At 42.7% G+C, this 12,768-nt stretch overlaps 2 protein-coding genes across 5 annotated transcripts; both read right to left on the bottom strand.

Annotated features, from left to right (window-relative positions):
* LOC110435648 (protein LNK1-like) lies at positions 2,845–8,681 on the bottom strand. 4 transcript variants are annotated; one of them, XM_021461443.1, is made up of 11 exons: positions 8,384–8,681; positions 7,966–7,995; positions 7,570–7,683; positions 6,167–6,636; positions 5,796–6,075; positions 5,631–5,702; positions 4,863–5,079; positions 4,477–4,745; positions 4,014–4,162; positions 3,372–3,507; positions 2,845–3,282 (listed from the first exon to the last, which is right to left on the bottom strand). In XM_021461443.1, exons 3-11 carry the CDS (start codon positions 7,591–7,593, stop codon positions 3,169–3,171), a joined length of 1,731 nt encoding a protein of 576 aa, XP_021317118.1. In that variant the 5' UTR covers positions 7,594–7,683; positions 7,966–7,995; positions 8,384–8,681; the 3' UTR covers positions 2,845–3,168. The 4 variants fall into 4 exon arrangements, with proteins under 4 accessions (XP_021317118.1, XP_021317127.1, XP_021317135.1 ...); XM_021461452.1 differs by having other exon boundaries at positions 2,848–3,282; positions 4,863–5,073; XM_021461460.1 differs by having other exon boundaries at positions 2,848–3,282; positions 4,863–5,073; positions 8,275–8,681.
* Positions 10,248–12,768, bottom strand: LOC8080467. The gene is made up of 5 exons (XM_002467720.2): positions 12,549–12,768; positions 12,379–12,458; positions 12,103–12,208; positions 10,943–11,206; positions 10,248–10,857 (listed from the first exon to the last, which is right to left on the bottom strand). Exons 1-5 carry the CDS (start codon positions 12,654–12,656, stop codon positions 10,582–10,584), a joined length of 834 nt encoding a protein of 277 aa, XP_002467765.1. The 5' UTR covers positions 12,657–12,768; the 3' UTR covers positions 10,248–10,581.

Consider the following 12,768-nt stretch of genomic DNA (forward strand, 5'->3'; position numbering starts at 1 on the left):
CTGACCTGACTTGGAGTCGGGCCAAATTGATCTGCGCGGAATAGGCCGTATTTCAGATCATTTCAGCCCAAAACGAACGAGGCCTTAGTGTGTTTCGAATTAATGTGGAAACTTCATTAGGCACCCGCAATAGTAAGAGTTATTTACTAGCTCTAAGCTAACACCTCCAATAATAGTAACTTTTAATAATGACTCTTAGTAGGATTAGACCCATGTAACACTCTCACATGATCTTAAAATGTGTGTAAGAGTCTAGCTCTTGATCAAGAGCTAGCGATCTCTCTTTTATATTAAAACATGAAAAAAATGAGCTCACTCAAAAGTCAATTGTTGAAGCTTCCCTTAGAGGCACCTGACAGTGGGCTGAGATCCAAACCAAACCCACACCAATCCAAAACATATATATGTGAAAGTCAAATCCAAACCAAAGTAGACCATGACTTCAATCATCCACACCAAACCATACCACTTATGCGCTAGATCCATTAAAATACATTTCCAACCCACCATTTCACCGGCACCTCATGCTATTATTTATATTTAGCCATAAACAAAAGCAAAAAATAAATAGATAGAATAAAAAATCATTGTAAACTCTATTATTTACAGCCAAACCAGTTCTGCCCACTTTAATAGGGCCCAAACCAAACTGGTCCAACAGCCTTTTCAGCCTATTTGAATCCAAACCAATACAACCCAAAAGTAAAACCAAACCAAAAAAACCGGTTTTAACCCAAACCATTGTCAGGTTTACTTAGAGCCAGGAGTAATAGGATGGAAGGCATGTTTGGTTGTATAACCCTTGCTGGCCTGACTAAATATTGGCCATGACTAAAGTAGAGCAATTTCAAATCTTAGCCTAAAATGATGTGTTGGTTCATGGCCAAGCTAGATTCAAGATAATATGCAAATTCAAGCTAAAAAAATTATTTGATGGATGTTTGTATGACATGGGAGTGAACATGCCATAAACATTTTTTTATCATAGAAAAAATGGATCTTGATTTGTAGATTTAATTGTAAAAAATTAATGGTACGAGCAGATTGAAGATCAGAGACATGGTTTTATCAGATGTTGTCACTTAAATTGGTAATATAAGGGATCCCTCCATGTAATGATGTAATGCGCAAAGGGGTTACATACGAATGTTTTGGCAGGTTGCAATGTTCCCTCTATATATGCAAAAGATTGACATACGTTGGAAGGAGCTTGTAGCGTCCTACCTCTTTGAGGTCGGGCTCGCTTACATCTCGCACTTTTTTTAGGACATAGACTACCCTTATAGACCAACACAACTCTTTTCTGCACACTTTGTCCTCACACATGCACACTTAGAAAGAACTTCCTCTTCAAGATCGGGCTCACATCTCGTAATTTTCCTAAGACATAGACTGCCCTCATAGACCAACACAACTCTTATCTACACACTCTGTCCTCACTCGTGCACACCCGGAAAGAACTTCCTGGTCAGACACTCATCTCGAAATTGCTCTAGACCAAGCACGCTTAACCTCAGAGTTCTTTGAAGATAGACTTTCATAAAAGAAGTTGTAACTTATTGGTATGAGTATTCTATTAATCCTATTAAGACCTAGGCCGGGATGTTACACCCTTGCCCCCTTAAGAGATTGAATGTCCTCGTCGGTCAACCCTAAGTCAGAAACGTTTCCTCTTGGCCACGTCTGTGTGTCTAGTGCCAGCACATGTGCCATGTTGTGTGACCATTCTAGGTCCACACTAGCCATACACACCATGCCTGCGCAACTGCGTATCCTATTAATCCTATTAGATCCTAGGGAGGGATGTTACGTCCTCACCCCCTTAAGAGACCGAATGTCCTCGTCAATCAACCCCAAGCCACGAACGTTCCCTCTTGGTCACATCCATGAGTCCAGTGCCAGCATATGTGCCATGTTGTGTGATCACTCTAGGTCCACACTAGCCATGCGCACCATGCCTGCGCAACTGCGACATACGTGCCCATAAAATCGCGAGAGTCGGCCCCGATACCATTCTGTAACGTCTTGTCTCTTCAAGACTAGGCCCGCTTACATCTGGCAGCTTTTCTAAGACATAAACTGCCCTTAGAGACCAACATAAGTCTTTTCTATATACTCTGTCCTCACTCGTGCACATCCGTGAAGAACTTTCTGGTCGGACACCCATCCCAAAATTGCTTTAGGCTAAGCACGTTTAATTACATAGCTTCTAGCACGTTTAACCTCAGAACTCTTTTGTTTAACGTGTTCTCTCTTCCGTATAAGTAAAATATTGACTTGTATTGCTAGAAGCTAGCTGGCTGATGTGATATTGTTAGGGACGTCATAAGGGCATCCACAATGATATTAGCTATGTAATTAGTTAGCATAGAAGTGAAAAATATAAGTAAAAACTGTTTTATATATTCTTGTATTATTAGACCTACATGTTTCTCTTATGTTTTTAGACTATGTAAAATAGATTAGCTATTTGTTTATTGCTAGTGACTAATCTCTCTTCTACTTTTTTCTTACCATGTCAAATCTAGCTAGCCAAATAACTAATCATTGGGATGCCCCAAGGGCCAGCAAGCTAAGACCAGTCTCAATGCATGTTTCATGAGAATATCATATACATTAAATAGGATGCCACATAAACAAAATTGCTGACTTGATAGGATCATTAAATGAAGAAGTTTCATCATATGAGAGAGAAGTTTCATCCCCATGAAACTCCTATGGCTCGGTTACCTAGTTTATAGTCTTGGTAACTGTGTCATGAAACTATGCATTTTAGACTGGCCTAATGCAATCATTTCTTAGCAACATCGCATAAATGCATAATGATTGTTGGGCGAATCCATCGACTCCTGTGCACCAGTTCAAAGGTTATATAGCTAGGGGAAAAGAATTTTTTCTTTTTAAATTACACAAGAAATGTGAGTCAACACTCACTAGGGAGCACAGCGGCCGTCTAACAATAGGATACAAGCATATGTCAAAACCAATGTGATTGGAACCGACTACAGACTACTGGGTACACAATATGCTTGTTTTTACATATAAGCCTAGAAACATCATGTGAAAGCCCCCCCATACGTCTGTAAAAATATTGCATTGAAAATCACGGACGTTGAACGCTCCACATCATGGCGCTTTAACCAGGTCATGGAGAGCAGCGCCACAAATTCAGTACTTGTCCAGGGACTGTACATCCTTGGGGGTCCCCTGACCTCCTGGGGAATACACCGATGAAGCTGGCATCAGGCCTTGGTTAGAGGCAGGGCCCGGGTGCTGTTTGTTCTGCAAGGTGGAAGAAGCCTCGTCATACTTGCACAAAGAGCTATAACCGTAGATTAATTTGTACGATGCAGAAAGGGAGGAAATCGTACACCAGCAGGGGATTTTAGTGACGAGGCATCGTCGACAGCTACAGCCGCCTGGTCCGATGACTGGTGGAAAAGTAGCAGAGCTATAGACCGATCGATCGGGTTTGTCTGCGTCTCGATGCTCCGGGGATCGACGAACCTGCCAAACAGAAACATCAAAAAGGAAGGGCTACACATAGGCAAAGCCATTTTCTCGCCTCCTTTGCACTGTAAGTACTGTAACGAGTATCAACTTGCCATGGAAGGATAAATCAACTGCCTCCTTTCTTATATTTCTTATTTACTGATGGACTAGATATAGCATCACAAATAACACATGTAAACAGTCAACAAGCAGGTTAATCTGTTACTCAAATTAAGAGCTATATTTAAACCTCAATCAACTAGCATCTTAGAGCCAAGGTATCAGGAAGCATATTCTGGTACATGGTTTGACATCTCAAAATGACATTTTAGAGATGACAGGCTGTGCGAAAGACATTGCATTAGGTGTTTCAAAGAAAGATGGCACATTAGGAGCCTTTAGACAACACTCTGAAGTTTCTAATTAAACAATGAGGAAAATGCCAACAATTACAGTTTTCAAAGCCATACTGATTCATGCTTGTGTAAGTATAGATAAGATCTTTGTTAGGAACAACATACTTGTGTGAAGTTTCTGCATTCTGCAAATCCTTTACATCCTGGCTATCTCCATTGTTGTTCATCATATTTGGAAAAACTTGCCTATGTTGCGCACTTCGTGCCAATCGGTATAAACCATCCCTAATGCACAATTTGGTTTGCACATCCAGCTGAAGCAGACAGGCAAAGTAACTTTAATACTGCGGTACATAGTTTATTAGAACTAGTTTAGTTCCTCTAAGAGGAAGGATGAAAACAGGAACTTTGGTTCTACCAAAACTCAGGTCCCTCTGATCAAATTTATGGTCATTTAGAGAAATCAGAAAGGCAAGACAAAAAAAAAGAGGGGGGGGGGGGGGGGGGGAGCTGCAAATGCAGCATGAAGTTGCAATAACAAAATGAAGGGGATATACTGTTGCAGGCTGGAGTTTCTGATTCATGGGACATTAAAAGAAAACAAAAGGAAGCTAGTAACCCACAATACCTGACTAACAGCATCCTGCAGTTGTCGAAAGCTGCTTTCTTCAACTGAGTTATCAGAGGACACAGATGATACAAATGAGCCATCCACTACCATTGAAGTACCCATTGTAACTTGAGGATCCCCCAGAGTTCTTTTCCCTAATCCTTTTCTTTCAGTTTCATAGTTCTCACAAGGATAAGAAGCTCTTCTTGTCAATGTTTGAGGATGTCTGTTTATGTCATTATCATTTGTTGGCTGTCTTGGTTGCATGTTCAAAGTTTTCTTCTGCGCTGCATTTGTAGAGTTAAATGTCACATCAGCTAATCACACCAGAAGAGTGCAAGATAAACAAACATGTTCAGAACAACTAGAAAATACCCCATCTGACGTTTCGCTTGTAACATTACCTTTTGAATTCCTTTGTGCAAAAGAACCGCTAGATGGACCAAACTTTTCTGCATAGGACTCAGAAGTAATGTTGCTTGGTGAACTGGAATTTAAGTGGTGCCTTTGATTCAGTAAATTCTGAGAGGAGCTCAGCTGAGAAGTTGACGCTATAGAGAATTTCTTGTCTTCAATACCTTGAATTGCATTTTCAGATGAATACTGGTTTCCAACCTGCAACTGAGACCATGACATTAAATCAATGAAGAACATGTTGCAGAGTGATCTATCATCCTTATGGCACTACCTCTTATGCACTACCATCCTCAGAAACAAACATTCCAGTGATAAACCCAATACAAAACTACACAAGCAAGAGAGAATTGTACCAAGGCCTTGGAGCACAAAAATATAAAAATATACTCACTCCATTCCAAATTATAAGTCGTTTCAGATTTTCCAGATAATAATTTTTACTATATATCTAGACATGGCATATATCTAGGTGCATAGCTGCATCTAGGAAAGCTAAAATGACTTAGAATTTGGAACGGAGTGAGTAACAGCAATAGCAAAACAAGTAGCATGATTGTACTTAACTACCTTTTCAATTCTGTTTTCACATCACAGTCAATTGTAATGGAACATTAAATCAAGTAATCAACTATATGTCCATTTAAGGGGCTTAGGCCATAAACAAAACCCAAACTAGTAAAAAACCTCTCGGCATCGAATACATTAATACAATGATTCAGTGTTGCTCCAATGATTAAATATCCCTAGGAAATTACCATATCAATGTTTTCATGTCCACTGCATATCTGGTCAGTGGGCAACAACTCCATCACATCCTCTTGGTATATCTATTGTGGACAAAAGAGATACAAGAATTAAAGAAGGTAGAAGATAAATATGGAGTCAACTAATACAGAAGGAAAATGGAACAGTTGACTTGCCTGTTCACCATATGCATTCACATTCTTTTGCTCACTGAACAGGTAGGTATCATTGAATTGATTATCACATAAAGCTGATGAAGGATCAACTGAGGGTAGTGATTTATCTTCTGCACAATGGAATGCTGAGAGATCATCCAAAATACCATAATCTGAATAAGACGAGTCAAACCCTTGCTGCATAGCAACATCAGAAGAGTAAACAGCATCTGAAGAAGGAATCCAAGATAACCCATCTGCATTCTCCAGCTGCTGCTGACCATATGTGGAATCAGATGACCTTTTTTCAAAGAGAGAAAAAAAAAGAAATAGAGTTATCACCTGTTTATATAAATTAAGATCTTAGCGAGTAAGCTAGAAGTTCTGAATACCTGAATAATGTGTCGACATCCTCAAAATTATCAATGCCAGGCCAATCGATGTAGTTTAGATCATTATCTCCATAAGTGAGGCTATCCTGTGGAGCACTGTGGTTATTGAGAATGGACGAACCATTGCTCAGTGCAAACTGACAGGAGTTCCAGTTATCTGTTGGACATCTGGTTTCAACGATTGTATTTTCTTCTCTTGAAAGAAAGGCATTGGAACCATTTTTGCAGTCTCCTATGCAGTCAGCGGCACTGTTTATATTCTGGGATACTATCCCGTTCTCACATTGGTTGTCCTCTAAATTACATTTCTGTGAATCTGAGCTATTCGTTCTGGGGATGGGACCTTGGGCTTTCTCATTGGCGACTGCATGCTTCAACTTCTTACTACTAGTGACACCTGGAGCCTCAACTCCACCTTCATGTTCCTTGCCATTACTGTGGGCAAACTCATCAGTGAATTTACCTTCAAACTGTAAAAGCATTATTAGTCATAGGCCTATAGCAGAAAAATTAGCAATCTCTAATGGAGTGCCAAGATAAAACGAGGGTCCAGAGAACATAACAAAGCACTGTTAGTGGACAAGGTCCAACGCAACAGATGACTGTGACCAGGGTATGATCCACTACAGAGTTCAACATCAACTTATTTAATGCTACAGTTGTAGCGTGTCAATCAAACTTTGAAATTTTAAACACTGGTCAACTTACTTCACCAAAGTAGACACTAGGCACTTTCTCGTATGAGGGGCTAGACCACTAAACCCCCACTCATCTATTCGGAGCAAAAACAATTGTGGATCTATTATGGGTGGCAAGCGCACTTCATCAGTGAAATAAACACTGACACTTCCATAAGGCAACACAAGGCTTAACCTGTTGACCTAACTGATGCTGAGTACCAATAAATAAAACACAGCCATTGAAGCTAACTAAGCAGGGAACAAATTTGAAGCATAACCAAACTAGCTTGAATGCTAGAATATAGAAATATTACTCATTCTTACATCAATTGATAGAAATGAGAATAAACATGCATCTTGTACCAAGAACCTGTATATACACAGTCCCAAATCCTGGCTGGCTAATTTATTAACCTGTAGTCCTGTACACTTACGCAGATTATATGGAATTGAATTGAATAAAATTATCCTCACACACACTGACCTACTGTTCTTCCTGATTTTTTCCACTTCGTATCATACACTAAATCTAAGGACACTGGTATTTCTAAATTGTTTCTTTTTTCCTAAGTTGCAAACAAATACATTCCACATCATTGGTTATAATCTCATGTATCAAATGCAATGGCTAAAAAAGTTGTGAGATGCTATGTCCAATTGTCCATCAAGAAATTCATGAAACTTTTGGCAGAAAAAAAGAGAAATTCATGAAACAGAGATTACCTCACGCACCCTCCAATCTGGCATCCCTGCGAATTCTATCCGGGTCCGAAACTATACCAGTCCACCGGATTTGATATCATATTCAACTCAGGATCCCCAGTTCTTGACCAACTCCTACAAACCAGAAGGAGAAGAAATGAGATGAATTACCCGAAAAATGGAAGAAACTTGTAAACTAAACAATCATATTCCGAGACAGGTCGCTACAACAGTAGTTATTCTAAACAAAACTACTGCAGCCACGTTCAGTTTCCTGCCTGCCCACCTTGGGGTTCAGATCAAACAGCGCCAGGAAACATGGAAAACTAGTGATGCACACATCTCACCAAAAGGGCCTAGCAGAACTCTACAAGGTAGAAACAAAGAAACAGAGGAGTCGAATGGATATGTTCTCACCTTCCGGAATCGAGAGCTGCGGATCAGAACCTGCAAAAGCAAAGGAAATCGCCAGGAGGAAAAGTCAGCAGACAGTAGTAGCAGCTTCACCAAAGATCCAAAAATGATTTTTCTTCCCCCTTTCAGAAACAGAGACTGAAGAATCATCACAAGGACACCAAACACCAATCAAACAGGAGGTAGCGAACCCAGAACCACCAGAAAAGAAAGGGAAAAAAAAAGAAAACGCCTCTTAGGACACCAAGAACAGAGGGGAACTCAAGGACTCCCAGCCCAAAACCACAGAACAAAACCGGGGGACCACCTCACCTCAAAGCCGACGCCCGAAGAATTCGCGTCCAGGAAACGAGCAAAGAAAAAGAGGGAGCGAAGAACTCAAGAACGGGCTGGATGGATGGATGGATGGATGGATCTTAACCGCTTCTGCTTCGTGAGGACGCGGCCGCCGCCGCCACCACCACCACCGGCGCAGTAGGCTTGCTCGCTCCGCTCCGCTCCACGCGCCGCTCGCTGTCTCTAGATGGTTCCGGAGATTACCCCCCTTTCTTTTCCTTTTCTTTTCTTTTTTTCCCCTCTCGCTCTAGGCTAGCAGCTTGCAGGAAGAGTATTTTTTTTCGTTTTGTTTTGGCACAGGATGGGATGAGAGAGAAGACGACGAGAGGGGAGATGGGGCGTCTTGAGCACCGAAAGAAGGAAGTTTTTTTTTTTCAGAGGAGAAGGAGAGGGGAGAAAAAAAAATTGTTTGGTTTGGCGCGTATCCGCGTTTACTAACTAGCGGCTGGGAGCGGGCGTGGTGGGCCCCGGGGCGGTGCGGATGTAGTGGACACGAGGCGCCGGCGGAATCCGATCAGTTGCCGGCGCCCCATTGGCTGGCCCCCGTCCGCACCCGCGGGGCCCGCGGGACAGTGGCAGCGCGGCAGAGGCTTCTGGACTCCGGAGGCCTGGAGGTGGTGGCGCCCGGCACGTGACTGACTCGCGGCGGGGCAAGTTGCCTGCCGTGTGCCGACTTGCCGTGCTCCGCTTGCACACTCATCCATTCCCATTCCCAGCCGAAGCAACAGCGACGCCCGCTTTGGGCTTGGGCCTGGCAAAATTTCGTGATATTGTATTAATTTCGTTTGTTTATAGTAATTATTATCTAATTATAAATTAACTAGGTTTAAAAGATTCATTTCGTAAATCCCGACTAAACTGTATAATTAGTTTTTATTTTTATCTATATTTAATACTTTATACATACATCTAAAGCTTCGGTGTGACAGACAATCTTGGTTGGGGCTGAAGTAAACAAGGCCCTGGGTTCGGATTCTGATGGCCGAGGTGGGAAACCGTGCAAACCGGGCGGGTTTCCCGGACGGCCGCGGTTTGGGTCGCGCCGTCGTATGTGGCATGTGGGCAGCCCGGCCTGGTTTGTTATTGTTTGGGCCAAAAGGCCGCGTCGAAGGTCAGAAGCCCAGAGAGCATATCCGCTCCGCTCCGTTTACACTCAGTCCACAGAGCAATTTTCACATGTTTTCATTTTTCATTTATATATATATATATATATGGATAAACTAACATGTATAAATGCTGATACAAGAAGTGCTGAGGTTTTCATTGTGATGGGAAAAACAAGTACTGTATACATTTTGATTTGTTTTTCCACTCATCCAGACGTCCACTACGAACTGAGAAACCATATTATTTGTCTCTGTTTCTAGAAATACTCACTCCAACACAAAAAAAAAGTGTGCATTTTGTCATTTTCTAAGAAGTCAACCAATATAAACCCTAACTACGTTTATAAAGATATAATATCAATATTTATGTCTCCAAATATATGTACTATGAAAATATACCACATGATTAATTTAATGAACATTATTCGGCATCATAAATGTTAGTGTTTTTTTTACAGATTTGGTTAGGTTGAAAAATTGTTGACTTCCTACGGGGCGAAAAAGGGAGAGTATACTAAAGTTAAATCCACCACTTTGTTAATGAATTTAGATTTTTTATAATTGCTCTTAGTGGTACAAAGTTTATTTTCCGCATCTTGTTTCAAACTTTCAGTATATAAAAGACCATGGTAAATGAACTAATATTCATAATTTTCTGGCACTTTTTTGAATAATTAATTCTCTGATGACACTTGTTGGATGATATATTGCTCTATGTCAATCAAGAAATAAAAAGACCAATGAAAAGCCCCATTGGTTATGTGGCGCTATCAAGCAACCTTCGATGAGGTCAGCGCAATGGGTTTGCAACTTCGCCCACTTTGCACGTGAGCTCGATCGGACTACTGGTACCACATACCAATTTTTCGTATTTAATAAGCAAAACACACATATATGTGTGTATACATATATCCATTGTACACACAAGAAAACGGCAGCACACGCCATCCATTGTACACAACAAAACGGCACCAAACGCCATAGGGATAGGGTTGTTCCATCAGGGGTTGTTCCATCGGGCATGCCACAACCAACACAGACCAAACCACGCCAGAAGTGAACCAGATCATCTCAAAGACTGGAGATGGGACTCATCGCCTGATCACGAAAACAAGGACGCAGACTGACGGACCAACCACCCGTGCGGCGGCATAGGACAATAAGATCCATATGCACGCTAGCCCAGCAAGATGCTGCTGTCGCCGCCAGGAGGCTGCCGGGTTCGACGGCCTGCATGATCTCCGGTTGTTGAGGCCTTCCCGTCTGCAAAAATGCTGCTACCGCTCATTCCTTTCGGCTTCGCGCGGTTCAGAGCCTGTTTCTCTGCAGGCACTGAATCTCTCCCGGAGATGGTCTTGCCATTCAGATCAGTAGACTTGTTGCTGGACCCTTTCTTCTTTGCTGTTTTCACTGCGCTGTCTGTGTCGGCCTCTCCAAACGAGAAGGAGCTCACCTGTTAACAAAGATAACGACAGTTGTTCAGTACAGTTTGGAACCACCACAAGGTGAATAAGCTACCAGAATGGCTCGGGCAGTACATTTGCATTTTTCACAGGTGACAGCGTGGCGGAGCTGCCATAGTCTGATCTCCTTGACCTGTTGGGTTTGGGAACTTCATGATCAGCAAAGATGTCGTGACCACTGAGCTCCTTGGATTTCGCACTGGACACCTGCCGCTTCATCTTACTGTCCCCCTCGCTCTCAACGGTATGGCTAAGCTCACGCTGCCTCGCCACCCCAGCAACTGAAGTTGGCTTCCTGGGAGGAATGGTCCCGTCCTGAGAAAAGGTGATCTGGCTAGCCTGCAGATTACAGAAGCTGATTGTCTCACCATATCACACAGAATGGTATGATCATTTTTTTTCTTCATTTATTTCAAGTAATATGTATGCCATTTAGAAGGGAAATGTTTGTTCATTTTCCTGTTCTCTCATCAGCAGACAATATAAAGAGCATAATTAACTATGGATCCTCCAAATTATGGCATATAGGCAACAAAATATATCCAGATGTGAACTGCTGACAAAGAGTTTGTAGTCTATTACATGAAGTGGCTAATTATAAAGTTAATTGATCATCCTTTCATGAAAAACAATAACCATAGTTGATCACGATAATATGATGGTTGGAAATGCAATCACAATCAGACCTACATTTCACCCCTTAATCACGATATATCGATATTTTTTTACTCTACTATTTATTATAAGAATTAAGAATAACATACTGCTTTACACCAATTTTGGTTCATGAAGAGACTAGAGACCTACGTTTTTTACTAGTAAGTATTTAAGAACAACACAGAACAGCATAAGAGGTTAACTGAATCTCCAATCAATCAGATGAGTCATGTGGTGACAATGCAGAATCTCTAGGTCCTGTTTTAATCGATCAGATTTGCACTTCTGCTTTGTTGAATAAAAACCTGCTAACAAGCCTTGAGAACAACTGAAAACTCTACTTCTAGTAACATGGGGCTAAGATCTATAGCATTATTGAACATCGACAGAACCAGATATCTATCCAGCCCACTTTATGCACCAAATCTGATATCCATTCTTCATTGATCCTGTCGACATGCCACGTGACACAAAAGGAACTATCCCCAGTATCAGTATACACAACGAGTACTATGTGCAGAAGATCAATGCCAAACAATGTCCCACCCCACATAGAATGCAGATCCAAAGTTGCGCACCTGACGATCGCGGGAGGCAGTTGCGACGGCGGCGGCGGCACTCTCGGCCTTGAATATGCCGATCCCTGCTGTCTCCTTCGACTTGGGCGCGGAGCCCGTCGCCCTCCTGGAATGATCAGAGCAGGAAGGAGCAGCCGTAGTTAGCAAGCAGGCACACTTGGGGTCGGGATCATGCATGCGGAAACCGATCGCATTGAACGACTCGAGATCCGAATCACAGGAGCGGGGAGAGGAGGAATCCGGCCATGAAGGCGCGGAAGCTATCTATCTGCTCACATCTTGGTCTTGTTGTGGCCGCCGGCGCCCTCCTCGGTGACCTGCCCCCCAAACACCACCTTCCTGAACTCCTCCGTCGGCTGCAGGGCGAGCGAGGAACAGTAAGAGATCAACACGACGATCGAATGCGTCGGGATGGAGGAAGAGGGAGAACAGAAGAGCGGGGTCACCTGGTTAGGCCGGCGTGCTGGCAGCGAGCCGGCGCCATCGGGGTGAGGCCACGCGAGCAGGCCGGCCGTCGAGGTGTGGGAACTCCTCACGGGGGCCGCCCTCTCCATCTCCCTGCCTGCCCCTCTCGATCTCTCCGGAAGGAAGGAAGGGAGAGAGGGATTGGAGATCAAGGCGAATGAATGCGTCGTCCACGGAGGCTCGACTCATGAGAAGGTGGAG

This window comes from Sorghum bicolor, chromosome 1, assembly GCF_000003195.3.
Source record: "Sorghum bicolor cultivar BTx623 chromosome 1, Sorghum_bicolor_NCBIv3, whole genome shotgun sequence".
In the NCBI taxonomy this organism is placed as follows: Eukaryota; Viridiplantae; Streptophyta; class Magnoliopsida; order Poales; family Poaceae; genus Sorghum; species Sorghum bicolor.